Raw genomic sequence first — 20,331 nt, forward strand, 5'->3', positions numbered from 1 at the left:
TTGAGGCGCAAAGCAGGAAGCTACAATACTGATGAAACCAACTTTTTCAAGGGAAGTGAGAGGGTTATGCGACGGCCATATAATGGGTTGTGACACCCTACAGCCATCTTTTATTATTGTGCACACATCCCGCCAGAGTTTTTATTCGCCGATACGACACTTACGAGATGTCCTGATCAGATAACCTGCTGGTGTCTTGATCCTTTTGTTCTTTTGAGAAATAGGTCATTACCTGATTGTAGGTGTGCAGTGAATTGCCCCTTCTGGAGGTCATGTGACTCCAAATACAAAGGGGGACAGTCTTTCCAGCTTCAGCTTCATCAGACTTATCTTAACTGTGCTCAGAAGGAAGAATTGTTTCAAAACAAAATCACGATAGTGTGGAGATAAGACGAGGGGTTTATTAAACCCCCCCACGTCCTCTGCCCCTCATCTATTGGCTGCTGGTAGGGGTTGTGGCTGGTCCTTGTGGATATAAACGGTGCAGACAGGTGTGCTCACATTATAATAACACCATGGTGACATCGAGGATGTGGATGCTCTTCTTCCTGTGCGTCTCCTTGGGGGTATCGGGGTCAGAGGGAACGCCGGTTGGAGACCCTCAGCAGCTTCAGGCTCTTCACTGCCCGCCCTGCGAGAGGATCCACTGCTCCTCCAGACGGGTGCTGAGGCTCCAGTGCAAAGGTGGTGTCACCACAGGTGTCTGCGGCTGCTGCCCCGTGTGCGCCAGAACGGAGGGGGAGACCTGCGGGGGGACGTGGGACTACCTGGGAAAGTGCGACGAGGGCCTGGTGTGCGTTCATCAGGAAGCGGCCGTTGACAAAGCAGATGCAGAGCGCAAAGGAGTCTGTAAGGCAGGTGAGACAGTAGTTCATGCCCTGAGTTAGGATTAACAGGCAGGTGCTGGATCTCAGGTGTTATTCCACCGCAATCAGACAGCGAAGGCGTTGTCTTGGTACAACCTGGGAAAAGATGCAGCAGCGACTGAACCTTTGCATCGCCTTGCATTACATTGCACTTGAAATATTTAGGAGAAATCACAAAAAGCGTAAACACACTCGGTTGCATTTTATCACTGTAAATAATTATCGTGGGACTGGTGCCAGTCTCGTTTACGAGCTGTGAGGACTGATAGTGTGGTCAAGGCTTCTTTTGATTCAAAGGTTTCTGCTCACATAATTACTCCTCTTATCTGCCCGTGATGGAAAGCGTTGACACCGTTATAGATGTCGTGTCGGATGTCTTCCGAGAGCGGAGACGGTCGTGTTTTGTTGCTGCTCTGGGGCAGATGTGGGAGTTTGACAGATTCTGTGTTGTGCAGTGATTGAACCGCTGGATCCAGAGAGCTGTAACCCAGACTGCACCAAGGAGTACTGTCAGGCCAACCCCTCTGCAATCTGTTCTGCCAGGTGACTGAACTGAAGCAGTAAAGCTTCTTTTTCTTAATGCTTTGGAAAGTGTATTTTTGTATCATTAACCAGACTTCCCCCTCTCCACAGGTCTGTGTCTTTGGAGAAAAACGCATGTCAGGGCTCTTGCCAGCACACCACCTGCTCAAGCTGCCTCATGCTGAGGAGCCCATCGTGCCCCCACACCTGCACCCCGTCTGATTCTAACTGTCTGCAGCGATTTGGGAAGTGCGTTCACAATCACCTGAGAGCTCCCCCGCACCCTGTGTGCCACAGCGACCTACAGGTAGGAGAAAGTGCAGTCAAACGGCCCCCTCTGTTCCATTATTGTCACATTAGACTAAATCTGTGTGCTCCATCTCCTTTTTTTTTCCTTCTTAGAGAAACAGTGAGGGCCACTTTGTGTGTTTGGTCCCCGCCTGCGCAAACTAGCACAGATGATTCCTCATGTAAGGAGAAGAAAGCAAGAGGACATCGCCGCAAACCCATGTAGCAAAAGAGAAGAAGGCAGCTATGTGTAAACTATGTGAATAACTTGAAAATACCTTGTATGACCAGATTCTGTAATGCAAACTGTAACATTGTGATTTAAATTGGAAAAAAAGTTGTAAAATACATTTCCATGTCATCTCGTACTGTCTGTGATTTCATTTACGTGAGGAGGACGATCGATGTTGCAGACTTCAGTCTGTGCTGGTTTAAGCAGATCTTCTGTGATTTTGATTCTCTGACATACTCATGCTTGAAGTTTAAATGTGATAGACTTTCAGGCTCTGTTCAGCACTCGGACACAACAAATGTGGAGAAAGAGGGATCTGCATGTTTATAAAGACTAAGATCAGAAAGCTAAAGCTAAAAAATAAAGCCAGAGGGGTTAATGTGATGAAGAAACAAAATCAAGTTAAACTGAAGATGCATAACCAAATCAAGAAGGTTTTAAAAAAGACTGAAGTATAGATATCATGAAGTGTTGTAGTTCTGGGAAATAGTGATTGTACGATTGTTCTTTTACTCGCTCTTTTCCACACATAGACTTATAATAATAATGATAAGCAGCTTATTTAATAAACCAGTGCTTCACTTTAAACCTTTTGCAGTCAATTTAAACACATATTGTTATGATAATCAGCATCAGTACCATATAAACTACATGTGAACTCATTTTTGTTCATCCATACATGATTCATACACATTGAAAAGTGTTTTTAAACAAACAAACAAACAAAAAATCTGTATATAACCACGTTTGTGTCTTACTCGTCTCGGAAACTACTGAAAAATCAGCGTTGAGTTTACGTCAAAGTGGTCAAATTGGTCCATTGGTGTGGACCAATTTGAAATTCACCAGCTGTGAACATCAACTAAGTGTTGATAAATTCTCTTTACTGGCATACAGTTAATGCCACAGCGGTCCATAAAAAGTAGCTAAAAAGGCATTGCTTTAAATTGATCGATTGATTGAATGTTTTACTGATGATCGCCATGAGGTCTGATGATCCATCAGCCTCTGATTTGTGATGGTTGTGAAATGGCGCGACCGGGTGTTTCTTCTTCTTTTCTTTGGTTTGACATCTGCAAAAGCACTGCAATTCCCATCAGCATGAGTCATGCTTCTTTATAGCTTTTAATAATGAATGAGCGGACCACTTGAGAAACCTGCATTTGAAGCACGGTTGAAAAAAAAAAAAAAAAAAAAAAACCCCAAAAAACAATACTTGAGGCTGGGAATTAAAGTGGAATAATCCAGAGAACTAAAAGTGCCACCGCATCTCTTCTGATTGAGTGCTTCCCATTTTGGGAGTCTTTCCACTATTGTTGCCCCCCCCCCACACTGATGGTGGTTATTGAATAACAGACAGTTTATGAGGCAGCAATAATGGAGCTTGTACAGAGAGGGACTGAAGTGTGGACCAACAATGGGCAGTTTGTTCTGTGGCCTTCATGTGTGAGCTGCTTCTGAAGGAGAGACAGTTTATCTGAAGGATTTCGCAAGAAGGAATTGGTTTTAAAACCAAAACAATGGCCTGCACTTGCTTTCATCTTCTTTAATTAGTCATTCAGTTGCATTTTTGACCTTGAGTGATTTTTTTTCCCCCAAATATTATCCAGTTTAATCGGGCTAATGAGACTTGTTCTTCACTAAAGAAAGCCAGAGGAGGGAGATCAGTTACGAGTTGACTTACCCCACTTAAAAAAAAAAAAAAAAAAAAAAGCAGCTACAGCTCAATACAAAACCTACAGTTTTACCCAAATCTGTCGAAATGTGCGCTTCAGTTATACGAACTAGCAAAGCTCCAGTTGGCGATAGAAGACCTTTTCTTGTCTTTTCATTTGTGTGGTATTCTAGTGCTCCATCATCTCACATTGCTGCAGAAACGCTTTGCTCGAGCTTCTATGAATATTATCAGTTTTCTATTAGAATGACAGGATCTGCACCAAAGCCAGGCCGCCTCCGTTATCAACCCCATATATCCGTCTGACTTTTCTCGACTGATAAAAACAGCGGATAACAGAGGACTGTCTGTGTGCCAGCTGTAATAAAAGTGCTCCTGTCATGGGTGACCCGTGTTGACGTTTCGAATGAAACGCAAAAGCTGAAAACAACAGAAAACTCCCCAGGATCAAGATGACAGAAGGACCTCCCTGGCTTCCCCTCAAACCCTCCCACAGACTCCACATTGTGCGGTTACTTCAACCGCATGACTGTGAATGTGCGGCGTGTTCCTGCGTTCTTCTCTGGTTGGGAGAAAATGTCCTCAGAGGTTGAAAAGGAAAAATAAAGCAGAGTTTTCCCACAAAAGAGTGTTTACTAAACCATACAAATTACAGATGAAACATTGCATAATATTCTTAAAATGCACAGTGGTCTTATTTCAACAGAATGAATGCAGAAAAGAATCCCCGCTGTCGCTAAATTAAAGACATGTTAACATGGAATAACGAGAATTATAACTATTTATACAAATGAAGAACTATAGCAGAGATAAACAGTGTAAATGTGCATAAAAGTTTACATTAGCTCGGACCGCCAGTCAGTCCCCGATCAGAAAGGCACGGCGGGCCACCTGTCCTGTCGTCTCGTCACCTGAACAGTCTGTTCCAGAAGGACACGAAGGTGGTGGAGTTCAAGGCACCGATGAATATGAGCAGCAGAAGGTAGAGACTCATCATGATGGCAAAGTGGTGCCTAAGGAGCCACGAGCTGCTGCGGGAATGCCTGATTTAAAAAAAGATCATTAAAACACGAGGAAAGTCCCGCTTATCAGGACAGCAAACATAACTAACTTCATGCCGAGGAGGCCTATATTTCATGCTGTAATGAAAGTCAAATACTACTAAGATTACATTATTTTTCTAATCCATTTAACTTTACAAAAGGAAATAATTCCTCTCTATTCCTCAGCAGATTCTGTTCATTTACAATAAGACAGCAACAAAAGGGTATTGCTCAGAGTAAAGTTATGAACTTAACTAATCTGTACATTTGTCTGCCTGTCGGCCCATCAAAAATTCAGAATTGAGTCAAAAGTCATATGAGCACAGGACTTGCAGATGGGATGCAATTTCCTCACATCAGCATGACTGCATATCGTCAGATAAATTTAAATTTCCAACCATAGCGTGATCTGTGCAGCTTGTGACAGCTTGTAAAAGTTAACTGTTCTGAACCATCCATCATGTGGTTTGACAAAGTTTTGTTTGAAGTTGTTTACAGGAAATGGTGTCAAATAACCGAATGACTTATGCATCATTTTTCATTTCAAGCCTGGAGTGAAACACAAGTCGCGTCGACATTTTAAAGACAAACCAACGGATTTAAGAAAAAAATATTCATACACATGAGAGCAAGGTCAATCATTTACTATTAAAGCTGATGATTTAACCTCTCAAGTGGATTTTATGTCAAGTTTCTACTTTCTTTAGAGGCTGAAAAATATTAGAAGGCCGTTTTGAACAAATTCTTAAATCCGAAGCGGTTAAACCGCACTTTAGGAAGTTTTTTTGTGTCCCCACTGCGGCTTACAAAGTCTACAGCATTCATATCCAACCAAGGACATTCTTACCTGGACAGGTGCTTCCTCTGTGAGTAAACAAGCAGGTACTTGACTCGTAAAAGCTGATTGTTGGTGACTATAAAGTACTTCTGTGGCACATCCCCACCTTCACTGTTCTTTGCTCGCGAGCGCTGCCGGTCTATGATTTCAGAATCTGAAAAAGAAAACAAGCAGGAGGCTTCAATTCGATTCGAGCTGAACACTCGCTGCGACCTGAGGGAAGGTAGCGACGGACCATCCAACTCCAACCACATCTACGAGGTTTATCGTGTTACTTAAGGTGCGACACACTGAGCCTTCCCTAATCCTAATCAGTCTGAGCAAACTGGGTTTGGAGTGGAGCTGGATGATCCAAGCGCAGGTCGCAGTCAGCCATAGCTGCACCAGTTAAACATCAGTTACATCCAGTCTGTGTGTCACTTCCTCAAACACACCTTTTTTCTTCACCTGGCACTTAACATCTGGATGATCGATGATTTCACACAGGGCGACGCAGCTGAGCAATGGTCCCAGGATGCTTTCTTGCCAGCCGCTGCTGTGGGGACTGTAGAGCACAGCCATGCTGAGGTCACTGGTGAGGTAGGTCCCCTCTCCAAACACAGAGTTCTGCACACGCACAGATCAAAATACAGAAAGATGTCAGTTCGTATGTCTGAGAAAAACTAGTGGATCCTACTGATTTCAGTGCCACTCATGCAAAAGTCATCATTCTTTAGAAGAAAGCGACAAAAAACATCTTGCGTTTTACCTTGTTGAGGTGACAGTGCAGGCCGTTGTGAATGATTGAGTGAAAGTTCTCCAGTCGGCTCCCGTGGAATGCATAGAATACGTCTCGTCCTTCTCTCGTTCTCTCAAACCTGGCGTTCACGTGATCAGAGTACTCCAGCTCAAAGAGGAAGTCGGGCACGGGAGCAGGGATCCCTTCATTTTCCGTCAGGTTACAAAGTTTGGCATACTGGTGAGGACCGAACAAACACAATTAAAACATCAAAAAGCCTTTAAAGTGTTAAAGGCTTTTACATTTGTCGCACCGTACCTCGTCTTTTTGTAGAGTCTTCACAGCAAAGCTCTTTGAGGACAGAATCCAGTGTGTCAGAGCCAGATGATGATCTCCCTCTCCAGGTCGCAGTCTTACCAAATCTCTCACACCGGGCAATGAGTTCACATCTGCCAACTGAAGAATTTTTTTCAATCATTTTAACGAAGAAACAGCCAAATCCTGTGAGTGACTGTTGGAGCCACAATGCCTGTCAAAAATGTCACATTTTAACAGAGGACTGATACAAAGTTCAGCATAAACGATAACCAGATTCCACTAACCCATTGACTGATGATCGTCGTATGATGAAAAATGTGACAAACATACAATAATCTAAGCTAAATCTGCACTGACATCACAAACATCATTTTCTTTCAACATTTCTCAACAAAAATCCAGATTATCTGTATTGGAAACACTTCCCCTGGCTCCTCCATCTACCTCTTCAAGAATATGCAAAGAGCCATTAATGATCTGAATCTAAGAGTCTCATTGTTTCACTTGAACGGGCAAAAGTTAGCATCACTGCCACCGAGTCAATGTGTATCCCGCTGTACACCAGGTCACACTATGGAAGGGTATTCTTTATTGTAAACAAAGGGGTGAAAAGTAGAACTGCTCATAAACTTTGCCGCCGTCACTGTTAATACCACGTGTTTGACACGTGGAAATGACTGCTACAATTTATGGCCCACAAAAGCTTTTGACAATCACTATCGCCCTCACCAGCTCTTCAAAGTCCTTATTGTCACCACTGGAGTAACGAGGAGGGAAGGGCCTGAGCAAAGAGTCTCTCTTGTAGCTCTTTGCAGCTGCGACAAACAAGCTGCAGCGGAGGTCTGCTGCTACGGGGTCTCTGTGCAGGCAGGAGCTCACCAGCTCTCTGGCAGTCTCAGGTGGCAGCGGTGGCTGCATTCCCAGCTCTGCACACACAAGTGATAAAACACACGAGAGCGTTCAGTGAAAAATTAAGTTATCTGTTAACAGCAAAACAAACAACTCAAGCCGACACCATGAGGGTTGACAAAAGATTCAAGACTGGGCTTGACAGTTATTTCTATTACTGTTTAAACTGTATTTTTCCCTCATTCACTGATTTATTTCTCAGTCTCATACCTTCTGGCTTGTGTCTCAGTTATGTCCAATTAACATTTAAAGATGTTCAACCTCATCAAGGACAACAAACTTCAAACGCTTACAACTGTTTAAGTGAAATCAGCAATATTTGTTATTTCTAGCTTTCCATTTGCTCTTCTCATGATCTGAAGGAGGTGACGTTTTCTGCTGACGTTGCAAAACTTGACCGTACACCACATGTAAATCAGGTCACTTGCCACACTGGGTAACCGTGTTGATCTACTCATGAGTTTACTTGGAACTTTTATGGCTGACGTATAGACAGAAGCTGACACACACCCTAAATATATATATATATACACACACACACACATATTGACATTGACATTTAAATTCCATACTTAGTTGTCATTGTTCCTCTTAACTAGCAGTGGGTTGGGAGCAAGCTACGTCAACATAGCTAACATGAGCTCAGAGCTACACATCCGTCACCTTTTAACAATATAAACGACAAACACAGCATTGTCACAGTCCTATTGGTTCCTGTTAATATCATGGAAATGCCAGGGTGGCCCCTATATATTCACATGTGCTATTTTTGTATAGTTAATAGCTCTTACCTCCAGTCTTACTCAACTCATAGCACCACAGCAAAAGCTCGTGCTAGCTTAGCATACGTGCTGCTGCATTCAAGTGCAGGGAAAACGTTGTGTGTTCAAGTCTTCAGGAGCGCATAAAAAAACGTGAAAGTGAAACGTTTCTTGTCGATTTAAAATCAGTAATACACTACCATCGTGTCAGATGTTTAATACTAATACATCTCAATACATTTTGGTGCGGTATTTCATCAGTTTATTTCAAAACAGACCCTGAGGCAACGGGAAAGCAATCATTTACGTGGACACGAGAAGGCACCATCTATCAGACATTAATGAACGGACAAATCACAGGTGTTTTGCGTTTCAGTATCATTAAGTCATGAGTGCGACCAACAAAATACTGTGATAAAATGTATGTATAACACTATTTTCCCACAAATTATACGATATTTGTGAACTATGTGGTTCTTCCATGTTTTGATGGGAGATTTGTTTGATGAGTTTGTGTTTTAATCACTGGCATTGTTGAAGTGGACCTTGTTCAATCTGGTGAATGCGATATTTAGGTGAGGAAATGAGGAGCATGGGTTTGATGGGAGGATTTATGGAGAGGAAGGAGGAGAGATGGAGGTGGAGAAGTAGGGATGTAAGGTGGGGAGAGGAAGGAGGATGTGATGAAGTGGAGGAAATGGTAAAGGGTGAAGAGGTTTAGAAACAGAAAAAGTATTTTAGTCCACTCATCCTTGAATACTTTTACATCCATGAGATTGTGTTGTCTGGTTGCTTTTCTCTCTCTCTCTCTCAATTTAAAGGTCTTTATATGTTTTGTTTTTCTCTTAATCTTTACGAGTAAAACAATCTTCATCACATCCTACCTACAGCAAGTAAAACCAAATCATCAGGATCAGGATCTGACGCTGAAGCTCTTCTGTGAAATAATGTGAAAAGAAGCAAACATTGTTTAACTTTTTCGGTGAGAATGGAACAAGTCAGATTCACAGCTTCATGATTAATTTATCTACAGTTGCTTAGGCTTTCTTCTATCCTTTGAATCTTTCATTGAAAAAGTTTTTAAAAAGATATACATTCCAATCTTTAAATGTTCTCGCAAACTGCTTGAATATATGAGGAAATACATCAGATAGTTTAAGGTCTGCTGCTCGTCTGTTTCTCTGATTTATCGTGTCAGCCCAGTCCTGTCAAAATGGAACGGTTTATTTGCACCATCTTGTGGTAACAGAAGGAATGTTCTCAATCAATTAACAGTGGGCAGAGCTAGTCACCATGAACTGGACAACCCACCAGTCCAGAGCTCATCTAGGCATTGGTTAAGAAAAAATCTGGACAGAAAACAAACTAAATAGTTGTAACATAATGTGGCTGCACAGGTAAACCAGCTGAACTTTACTTCAGTCAAGAATTTAGGGACTAATATGGTCATGAAAAGGAATATTTTGACATGAGTGGTGTTTGCATGTTATTAGGGGCTGACAACTCGACGGATAATTTAAGGGTTTGGGTTGGCAGTGTGTTATATTTAAACCTTGTCGTGGCACAAGGTTTTTGTGGTCACCAGGCAGGAAACAGTCAGAAATATAATCTCTGCCCAGTCTGGAGTCAAACGGATGGGAACTGAAGGAATTCAAGTGCAGTGTTTAAGAGGTTGTCAGCCAACAGATATTACTCCAAACCAGGTGTATAAAAACCTGTAAGGTTCCAAAGGAACCCGGTGTCACTTCAGAGCAGCACATTTTTGGAGAAAAAGGAAAAATTGCATTACACTGCATCAATCTTTATGTTATTTATACACTAAATTGCATTCTGTGTGAGAATACTTGCTTTTAATCTATGAGTCCTGAGTTCTGCATTTTATTGGTTATCATTTAAAATGTGCAGCCTGAGTATTTTTCATTTTGGACCCATCTCTCCAGGTCTGTTTTTGACAAATCAAAGACAAAGTGAGTCTAAAACCTACCAAATACCTACAGAGGTGTCTTATAATGGAAGAAAACTAATATCAGGGGGGAATTTTTTTATCCCTTTTACGTCACAGATGTTTAAATGCACAACAGATAACTTGCATCTTCTTATGGAGTGGGATAATCTGTTTATTGCTGAAATGACCCAACTGACCAGGAACACATCTGTCCCAGGAAACAACATTATAGAAGGTGAAAATTTGAACCTCTGTCACAAAACATGTCCGAGTTACACAGTGGCTTCGGTATAACAAAAATAAATTTGTTTGTCATACATTTAGAAGAGGACAAACACACGTATAACACAGAAATACAACATATTAAAAGATAGAGGCAGCCAATCAGCCTCTTTTTCAGCACTGTGGACAACATTTCGATAGGGGCGGGGCTTGGTGAAACATCCCAGTTTAACGATTGGTTGGCACAGACTAGTAACAAATCCCATGTTGTTCCCGGGGCCGTGGTCCTCCCGCGCGGGTGCAAGCCAGAGGAGGAGGGGGGTACGTGCGTAAAGAAAAAAAAACCTAACGTCACGTGACCACCTCTGAGTCCCAGTCGCCCATCATTTGAGGAGTAACGGGGCACATATCTGTCTGAACAGCGGCGGGTCTGGCTGTTTGCTTTTAATGCAGATTAATTTGTAGGATGCAATTTAAACGAACGGACGGATTCTAGAGCCATTCTCGGACGAAGCGGGAGGTAAGGCGTTTCAATCGCTGTATTACACTCCAGCTAGGGGAGGAGGGGGAAATTCTACGTGTTGTTGACCCCTACAAAACCTCGAAATTTATAGGCTGTGTTGCTGAATGTGAGGCGTTTGAGGCTCGACATGCGCGTAGTCCGGATGAAAAAAGGAGCGCCGACGCGCAGTGTCGCACAGGCTGAAGGACGCTTCTCCATCGCCTGTGATCACGATGCACCGCGTCCTACTGCTGCATCACTGCCACCCGCCGAATGATATTCACATTTAAGACAGCCTGGGGATGATAGTACGTCAAATCCGCCCGGATCAGTGCGTTTCGTTTGGCAAATATGGCTTTATATGTGCCAGAAAGATGCCCTTCATAGCCCACCTACATACGAACAGTCCGATAATGTAGGAGGCGGTTCATTATACCCCGCTGGCAATGATACTAAATTAAACAATCAGCTGAACTATATATAGCTAAAAAAAATAATGGTGAAGGCTGGTTAACACGCCAATTTCGCACCCTTAGGTATAAGGCAAATCTGATGGTTAGCGACAAGGCCACACTGTGCCCTACTGCGCGCACTACACCGTTGTAACGTGGTTAAGACAATATGCATTTCTGAACATTCAATGAATGATGCTCCATGTTAGGTGGATGCTCTAAAGGGTTAGGTACCACCTTTCATGGAACCACAGCAGGATGGGGAGTTGTGGTGTGTGGTGATCAGTAAGGCCTGTAGAGGCCTGTGGTCACAATGAGAGCAGTGTTTGTGACTGATGTTCTTAATAAGACAACTTTTCTCCGTGCAGTTTGTTTTTCAAGGCAGCTGTCACTGAGGTTCGTGTGCCTGTTTGCAAGTGGAGAAAGATACTAAACCGTGATCATGGCTGGTAAGATATTCCTTCTTTTTCGTTTAACTAAAGCCGTTTAAGCAGCCTATTTGTGAGGGCTCAGTTCTTGTGCATCTGTCTTGACTTGACTTGACTTGTCGTTATGAGTTTGGCGTGTGGCAATGAAATGTCCGTCTCTGTCCTAGAAAACAACTTCCCTCCCCTGCCTCGATTCATCCCCCTCAAGCCGTGTTTTTACCAAGACTTCAATGAAATCCCAGACCAACGGCGCACAATGTGCAAGAGGCTCTACTACCTCTGGATCTGTGAGTGCACCTGAGGGAGAAAGCTGTGTGTTGCTGTTCAGTAAATGCTACTTGCTCCATATTATTCACATCAACATGAGCTGTCAGCGTTTATGAGGTTTGCAATGCTGTCTAAGAACCCTGTGAAGGCCACATGTCGTGCCACGTTGTTTAACCCAAAACACTGAGATCCAAACATGACAGACATCCTGCAGCAGGGAGACCAGAACAACTGGTCTCACAACATGGAGCGGAGCTGGATGAACCCCCCCCCCCAATGTTATTGTTTGAAATAAGACTGAGTGGCACATTTGCTGTTTTTTTTCTAAGTATTTTAACTAACAAAGTGATCCATTTGATTTTGACCAATTGGATTGGCACAAAATGTCTGGCAATTATTGTTATTATAGCAGAATATTTTCAGATTTCAAGCGAACGATTCTATGTTTTCTATCTGTTATAGTGTGGCTGAAGATAAGACATTGGTCATTAAATCAGAGAAATCATGACGCATTAAGATATCTTGGACTCTGGGAGGCTGCACTGCCCTTTCATTTGAGATTTACAAATATTTTAATCATTACATGAAGCAAAACATCTGACGGAAATAATAAGCAAATGAATCACTCAAAGAAACGAATCATTCGTTGCTTTAGATATAAATAATGTGTAAACTTGTGACATTCACACGGCATCTTTTTCTATTATTGCTTAGGTTCTGCATCTTTGAAAAGGAGAAGCCTGTAAGTCTGGTGAAAAGGTAGTTTAGTGTAGACACAGTGTTTGGTAGTAGTAAGATGATACTAGAGAAGAACATTTATGCTGTGTGTGTGTGTTAAAGTGTAGCTCCAGCCCACATTATTGTAGATGTAACATAGAACAGAAAAAGATAATATTCATAGTCTCGTGCTTTCCAGCCAACTCACGTAGCCCTCCCAGTTCATGTCAGTGATCATCCATTAAGTTCACCTAACAAAACTTAAGACCCTGCTCCAATTATGAATTATGAATTATGAATAATAGAGGTTTGGCCCTCCAACCTCCACTTTATCTTATTTGTGAGTCTCACCTCATTTGGATAATAGATGAAATAGATGAATAATGGAATAATGTAACATCTTTTAGTTATTTTAGATTTCTGTAAATAACTGTTTGACTCGTGCAATTATCCTTCACAGAAAATATAGCATCAAAAAACTGCAAAAGGTGCATTTTTAAGCTGAATATTGCAAGACCTGCGGCATTTAGTTTTATTATTTAGGAGATATTGAGAACTGAGCATTCTTCATTCAGGTAGAATATTATTTATTACCGATGTGGCTGTAAAACACACAACATCAATAGTTTAGTTGCTAATTATCTGTAAATGTCTGCCCAGTTCAGAGTAGTATTTGGTGTCAAGGTTTACTCTTGAAAGGTGTGATGAACTTAACCGAATTTTCAGATTATACATTTTCTCACTTTTTTTGTGAGGAAGACCAAAAAATGAAGTGGGAGGGTTTAGTGAGCTGGCGTGGAAGGATCCACAGTATCGGCTCAGATTCATAGTGATTAACCCTGCTGCATTGTGAGTATTCAACAGACAGTTTCTTTTTTGCCTTCAGTTTAACGTTCCGTATCCTTTCTTCTTCTCTGTGATGCTGACAGTGAATACTGCCACACTAGCTGTGAATCTGATTGGCTGCCTGGCGTGGATGTGTGGAGGTGGCGGAGCCACAAACTTTGGCATGGCCTTCCTGTGGCTCATACTGTTCACCCCTTGCTCCTATGTGTGCTGGTTTAGGCCCATCTATAAGGCCTTTAAGTAAGCATTCCTGCTCTAATATTTGACGGTTCTGCCAGATCACATCATTTATTACACTGATCATTCTCTCTTTGCAGGACAGACAGCTCTTTCAACTTCATGGCTTTCTTCTTCGTCTTCATGGCTCAGGTGGTGATCAGTATTATCCAGACTGTTGGCATTCCAGGCTGGGGAGTGTGGTAAGAGGCTTTCACTGGTTTATTCAGTGTGACATATATTGTATATTTATCATCTTTCTCGTAAAAATGGATGACGAATTCAAAGAAAAGAGCATTAGTGCCACTTGGCTTGCATTGGTTCTTAAAGGTTCTACTGGAGAACTAAATCAATCAAGAGAAACAATGAATCTAAAAAAAATGTGTCAGTAAAGGTTTTTAACTGTACTCACTATTTTCCTATGAACATTTCCATTGAAAACACGATAAGCTGTTGTGTGTCATGTGAACCTTTGGTTCACTCTGCTGTAATTAAAAAAAAACAACCAGCATTTGATGAAATGATAACCCGCAGAACAAAAGAAAAGAACAACAGACAGAAGTTCATATTAGACTCACTGGTTGAATGCTAACACAACTCGGAATACTCCATTTATTCTGGGAGTGTAACAAGCAAATGTTTGTTGACAGTTTTGTTGTGTGAACTTGATCATTTGACGTCATTGTTGCGTTTACAGTTCGCCCCAAATGTCTGAAAAATCAGCGACGCAATAAAATCAGTGATTACACACGCTATCAAAGCAACTCTGGGAGTATAGCCCCGCTGGAATTTTACCTTATCGATTAAATTGCTGTATGTGTGTGATGACGCCGCCGTTGATCCCTACAGCGGCTGGCTGGCGACCATCACCTTCTTCAGCACCAACATCGGCTCAGCTGTGGTGATGCTGATTCCTACCATCATGTTCACTGCAGTGGCTGTGCTGTCCTTCATCGCCCTCACAAAGGTAATTATGCTTTTCTTTCTTAATGCTTCAGCTTCTCCTGTCTTGGGCAGGTCTTTAGTGTAGACGCATCCTACTGAAACTATTGCTGTAGTCTACATAATACGATGTAAAACATTTTCTTTAACAGGTAGGTCAGTCACAATCTGTCACAAACTGTATGACAAAAATGAGGGTGAATGATTTTATTCTTTCTTTAAATTTCACGCTACTATCAAATTTGGATTAGCGGTGTTAGCATCGTTGCCAGTGATACCTTGGACTGGATCTCAGTCTTTTGACTGTAAATAGAGCCCCAACAAACCGCACATGGTCTCAAATTAGAAGTTAAGCTCATTGAGAAAAAGAGTTGATGCCATTAAACCACAGAATAAACTGCAAGACTGGAAACAGTCATAGGAACATAGGGTTTTCTGTCAGACATTTTCAAACAGATGCTTGGAAATGGGTTTAGGAATTACACAGAATGATCATGGCCAGTACAAATCACTGCAATGAGGAGATGAAGCAAAAATTGCCACATACAATGCTCCTCTATAACAAAACAAAAGAAGCTTTAGGGAGTTTTGTTAATGATTAAAAAATATAAGACATGTCACATTTACAGAATTATTCATGTGAGTGAAAACGGAGGGCTTTCTCTGTAGGTGGGAGATCCTCACAGAGGCACAGCCATTACTTCACCAATCAGGCCTTTGTGGTGCATTGACCAGAAAGAAACCATTCCTCACTATGACGGCCAGCTGGGAATCTGCCAAAAGCACCTGAGAGAGTCTCAGATCCTGAGAGACACAATCCTCTGATCTGTTGAAACAAAGATTGAACTATTTGGCCACAGTTCCAAGCAGCATGAGTGGAGGAAATCAGGCTCCGAGCGTCCTCTCGTTAATACCGTCCCCACAGTCAAAGACACTGCGAGGAACAGGCTCTGGAGGACGAGTCAGAGTAGAAGGAAGGATGGATGCAGGAAAAAAAGAGAGTCATACAAAGTGAAACTTTTTTAGAGAGTGGCCAAGAACGTGGATCTGAATACAGAATAACTGGAGAGAGTTGAAAATGGCTGTCACTGACACTCCCCAACCAACCTGGCTGCTCATTTCTGCCAGAAAAGAATCGAGGAGGCTTCCAAAGGAACAGTGTGCCAAATGTTTGGGATCATTTCCCAAAAAAGTTGAAGCTTATGTAGCTCACATAGGTGCTTTAATCAAGTATTAAGTGAAGGGTTTGAATACTTACATACATGAAGTATCTTACTCTTTTACTCATTCAAAACTAGTAAAACACTCCAAAAAACTATTTCCCACTTTGCATCGTGTAGAACCCCAAAAACCAAGGGGAAAATCTTAGTCTCAAAATGATTTTCATATACTCTATGATCTCAATTTCAGGATGCCTTAAATGTGTTTTGCTCTTGAACATTGCAATTGCCGAACAAATCGTTTTACATCCCATCTCCTACTTGCTGTACTTTGCAGGTTCACAACTTCTACCGCGGCAGTGGTGGCAGCCTGGGTAAAGCCCAGGAGGAGTGGGCCACGGGGGCCTGGAAGAACCCACATGTCCAAGAGGCAGCTCAGCAGGCAGCCATGGGGGCTGCACAGGGAGCCATGCAACAGAACCAGTACTCCGCAGCTCCCACCTACAACTATGACGACCCGATGTAGGACAGACGAGGGGGAGAGCTAAAAAGGGATCAATTATGAACACAACTCTGAATTAGGTGCCCTTCATTATAACACAGTGCGAGCTGATTTCAAACAGAAAAGTGACACGTGGGATTTAATCATTTTAGACAGCTCACACTCAAGTCGACAGTTATTCAACAAACTGTTGTTGCTTTTGTTTTTGCTGTTTAATTTTAGCAGGTATTTGTATGTTGAACAGTGTCACATAACATGGCTAAAAGCAATCCCCTGCCCTTCATTAGTTTAATTCAGGTAGGTTCATGTATTATCTGCACAGAGCCACACTCTGCCTCTGATGTGTTTCACTTCCCATTTTTTTGTGAACTTTCAGGTGTTCCTACAGCTAAAATTTAGAGTGTTCACTTTTATTTAGCCTGAAGGTCAGTGAAAGCTAAAGCATTTCTCAGTTGATGCACTTTAAAAATTATTCAGCAACCAAATCACACATAAAACATGTCCAAAAACATGTATGAATTATTTCTAATTCACACAATAACTCAACAATTTGGGAAACACCTTTATTTACTTTTCTTGTGCCAAGAGTTAAATGAGAATAAATGACATGCTTCCACTGGCAGCTAGTTAGCTTAGCTTGGCATAAAGACTGTGGTGAGACAACTGATCTAAGTCTAACTGTCCAAATATACCAAATTGCACTCAACAGCAGCCCTGATTCTGTAACTAACATGTTTAACATTTCATCTAGGTTTTCGGATGCAGATTTTATAACCTCTGGAGATGGTCATGTTAGCTGTATCTCCTACTTCCTGTCTTTAAGCTAAACTAAACTAAGCTAAGCTAAGGTAAATTAACAGGCTATAACTTCATATTCTCCGTTACGATTTTTATAGCACTGTTATTGTTCTTATTTGAATCTCCTCAACAAGGCAACTAATGTCAGTCTAACCATGTCTCATTTTTTCTTTTCTTTTTAAACTCCAATCAGAATGTTTAGATATTTGGTTTAGTGATTTATTTTGTTTTTAACTGATGATGCAGTTGAAGCCAACTTTTTTCACATTCTCAGGAAAGGTGCGATAGCCGTTTTTAAAGCCCTTAGAGAGTCATCATGTCGGGCTTTTGTCTCCTTTTATCCTGTTTGACCATTCGGGATGTTTGGTTTTGTCATTACATGCTGGTTACATGTGGGGTAGGCTGATTTCAGTTGAATGTTTTTTATCATTTCATGTTAAAGTGAAGCACACACTGTATTTAGGGATTAGTTCTTATTGGATAAACATTCCAAATCAATGTTGTACATGTGAAAAGTGATAAGAAAAGTAAAACCCCAGCAGGTGGAAAAAACAGTGAATAATAGTAATATTTGTTGTGGGTGGTCATAGCATCGTTTGGAGTGATGGATGTCCCCCCTCCCTCCCCCTTTGGTAAATTCTCCCCTTATCCCTACATGTAAATGCTTCAACGACTACTTGTTTCTGAAGTTCTGAATTTCAAGACTCACAGTACTGTGTCATTTTGTGGCTGTTGGTGTTATTCCATGAATCAATGTGATATAAACAGAAGATAGAATATTCAATTAAAGCCAATTATTTCTTTATGGAGTGGAATTCAACAAGAGGATACTATTGCGAAGCCCTGGAAGGCGCGGTGTGTCGAATCAGAGCCAGGTTTTTGTCACTTCGAGTCTTCTTTAAGAACTTTGTCCACATTCATTAGATGATTACTACAGTTATATACAGTATTAGACTTGAAACAGATGTGAAGATACGTATCTGAATGCTCCTAATTTCAAAATCTGTGAGTCGTTTTGTCTGATTGTGATGATGTGATATTCAATAGACAGTTTGCTGTTTTCTTTTATCATTTTGAACTGAGCTCTGTTTTTCAGTATAGTTTGGATGATGTGCGGATGAGTTTGAAGCACATACTTCTGCGTCTTTCCATGGCTGTGGCGTAGTTTTTTTTCCCCCTTCTCTGTTTTAAATGTACAATTCTTTTGAGGATTCTAGCAAGCGTTCGTGCTGGGTCACCTGTTGATATTCACTGCAGACTAAATTCACAATGAACCTAGGGTGCAGCAATACTAATACAACTATATTAAACAGAACTGAGTCGAGTTCAGCAAAAAGCAGGCTTCAGTAAATATTAACACACACAACACGAAGTGTTATGAAATGAAAAAAAGAAATTGGCCTGTTTTCAAGTTGTACCACACGAGTATGATTTTGCGGTTGTGTAACATTTTCACCAGCAGATGCACAAAAAGTAGTTATTTCGCTGTAAACAGCACTACATGTCTGCGCCTCCGTTAGCAAATGCAGAGCTGAATACTCCTATACACTATGTGAAGAATGTGAAGGACTGCGTAAGAATGAACAAACCACATTTGTGTGTGTGTGTGTGTGTGTAGTACTTCTCACGGTGAACTTTCTGCCATATGGACGTACGGTTCATATGAACATGGAATTCACAGCTGTGTAGTTATTGTGTAGCAGGAACTGCACCGCTTCGGACAGGTTACACGTTGCGTTTCATTTTGCTGTATCAAAGCTTCTGAAAAGCCATCTCCCATTTCCTTTCCCATGTTCCCACACGTACTGTACTGTATGTTGTATGAAATGTATTAACATGTACTATATCATGAGTAGTTATAAATATATAATTACTGGAGGTAAATGTTAGCCATTGGTAAACACATTCAAAAGGAACATGCTCTAATAAGGTGAACGAAATGTTTGAGGGGGCTGTGTCTCCATGAGTGACTTAAAGGAGGAATACGTTTTTGTGTATTACTTTTGTATTATTTGGTCTTATCCTTATAGATATTAAATAGTTCTTGTTGCATCCTGTTTTGCTCTTTTGTTATAGGAATGCACACGGGTCTTTGATGTTTCCCGGCCATTTTTGTTTATGTAGAAAAGTCATAAATCTCAATTTCAGGTGTTGTTGATACATTTAGGTGAAATGAAAGATGAGAGTCTACTTTCTGGTTGAAAAAAAGGATTCAAATGATTCCCTGAAACAGAGGCTCATCAGAAAAACATACACAGTCTGCATGGACATCCAACCTTTACACCCTCCTATTAAAAAAAATGTTTCCAAGCTTCATTTCCATACTGACAAGAATTAAATGAGCAGCTTTGCTCCTTGGTTAAAATCCAATTTAGTGTGAGCTTCTTATTCCGAGCAGGGTGAGCTACTCACAACGAACTCTGACAAGTTTTTAACGACAGCAATCACCTAAAAAACATGTTCCTTTTCATTTTTTGACAGATGGAGGGATGAGCTGGGCTTTAAAATAAATCTGTTCCGACATTCTTGCTCTCAAAATTAACCACAACTTGGCAATGTTCCTAATCATTCAGCCTTTCATCACTCAGCTAAGCAGTGATTAATAATAACTATGTGAGTTATTCTGTAGATTAGATGTAATAAAACTTACGAGTCATTTTAACCTGGATGCGAGCCTTAATTTTGTTTCAACACACACTTTTAAACATAAATTTAAAGCTGGCTGGTGAGACATAAATGGTATCCTCACTTTTTGCTTATGTAGTATGGTTCCAACTACTAAAGTAGAATTCGAAAGCAGGATTTCTAAGCTATAATGTAGTACAGTATTCATGTCATTTTAGTATTAACTCTAAAGTGTCCTCATCATTCTTAATCGATCTTAACTGGCATGTAAAATAACATTCAGAACAAGGAGGGTTTGAAAATAAATTCTAAAATGTTTACTAGTTAGAAAATAAAAATGCAAGATTTTTACTTTTTAATTCTGACAGCGTAATTTGATTTAAAAAGGATTCTGACCACATTTTTCCTATTTAAAGCTTTGAATCTGTGCAATACATCTACTCCCCATTCATTCTTATCCATTCAATATAAGGACAGTGTCTCCTATAGTTTTCATTAGGTTTCTGAAATATTTATAGACACATGATTTGGTTCTACTT

The 20,331-nt window shown here is 41.1% G+C and overlaps 3 protein-coding genes across 3 annotated transcripts; 2 read left to right on the forward strand and 1 right to left on the reverse strand.

Annotated features, from left to right (window-relative positions):
* The first annotated feature begins 505 nt into the window (after positions 1–505).
* Positions 506–1,989, forward strand: LOC140306626 (uncharacterized). Its single transcript, XM_072385231.1, has 4 exons — positions 506–858; positions 1,322–1,409; positions 1,500–1,695; positions 1,791–1,989. Exons 1-4 carry the CDS (start codon positions 516–518, stop codon positions 1,839–1,841), a joined length of 678 nt encoding a protein of 225 aa, XP_072241332.1. The 5' UTR covers positions 506–515; the 3' UTR covers positions 1,842–1,989.
* A 2,207-nt stretch (positions 1,990–4,196) lies between these two features.
* parp16 (poly (ADP-ribose) polymerase family, member 16) lies at positions 4,197–8,285 on the reverse strand. The gene is made up of 7 exons (XM_072386063.1): positions 8,201–8,285; positions 7,230–7,426; positions 6,501–6,638; positions 6,213–6,419; positions 5,899–6,070; positions 5,474–5,618; positions 4,197–4,626 (listed from the first exon to the last, which is right to left on the reverse strand). The coding sequence occupies exons 2-7, from the start codon at positions 7,416–7,418 to the stop codon at positions 4,491–4,493; spliced, it is 987 nt and encodes a 328-aa protein (XP_072242164.1). The 5' UTR covers positions 7,419–7,426; positions 8,201–8,285; the 3' UTR covers positions 4,197–4,490.
* Positions 8,286–10,678: 2,393 nt separating this feature from the next.
* scamp5a (secretory carrier membrane protein 5a) lies at positions 10,679–19,219 on the forward strand. Its single transcript, XM_072386064.1, has 7 exons — positions 10,679–10,857; positions 11,660–11,740; positions 11,887–12,006; positions 13,633–13,789; positions 13,867–13,968; positions 14,615–14,732; positions 16,205–19,219. Exons 2-7 carry the CDS (start codon positions 11,734–11,736, stop codon positions 16,391–16,393), a joined length of 693 nt encoding a protein of 230 aa, XP_072242165.1. The 5' UTR covers positions 10,679–10,857; positions 11,660–11,733; the 3' UTR covers positions 16,394–19,219.
* Positions 19,220–20,331: the final 1,112 nt, after the last annotated feature.

The sequence above is a fragment of the Leuresthes tenuis genome, unplaced genomic scaffold (assembly GCF_036924035.1).
Source record: "Leuresthes tenuis unplaced genomic scaffold, fLeuTen1.0.hap1 SCAF_5, whole genome shotgun sequence".
NCBI classification, from domain to species: Eukaryota; Metazoa; Chordata; class Actinopteri; order Atheriniformes; family Atherinopsidae; genus Leuresthes; species Leuresthes tenuis.

Bases quoted from the DNA above. Each gene is read 5' to 3' on its own strand.
- LOC140306626 (XM_072385231.1), top strand. From the start codon at position 516: ATGGTGACATCGAGGATGTGGATGCTCTTCTTCCTGTGCGTCTCCTTG. The intron at 1,410-1,499 runs GTGACTGAACTG...CCCTCTCCACAG, and splicing joins TCTGCAATCTGTTCTGCCAG to GTCTGTGTCTTTGGAGAAAA. The intron at 1,696-1,790 runs GTAGGAGAAAGT...TTTCCTTCTTAG, and splicing joins TGTGCCACAGCGACCTACAG to AGAAACAGTGAGGGCCACTT.
- parp16 (XM_072386063.1), bottom strand. From the start codon at position 7,418: ATGCAGCCACCGCTGCCACCTGAGACTGCCAGAGAGCTGGTGAGCTCC. The intron at 6,071-6,212 runs GTAAAACGCAAG...GTGCGTGTGCAG, and splicing joins TGCACTGTCACCTCAACAAG to AACTCTGTGTTTGGAGAGGG. The intron at 5,619-5,898 runs GTGTGTTTGAGG...TTTCTTTTTCAG, and splicing joins GTGCCAGGTGAAGAAAAAAG to ATTCTGAAATCATAGACCGG.
- scamp5a (XM_072386064.1), top strand. The intron at 13,790-13,866 runs GTAAGCATTCCT...CTCTCTTTGCAG, and splicing joins CCCATCTATAAGGCCTTTAA to GACAGACAGCTCTTTCAACT. The intron at 13,969-14,614 runs GTAAGAGGCTTT...TGATCCCTACAG, and splicing joins ATTCCAGGCTGGGGAGTGTG to CGGCTGGCTGGCGACCATCA.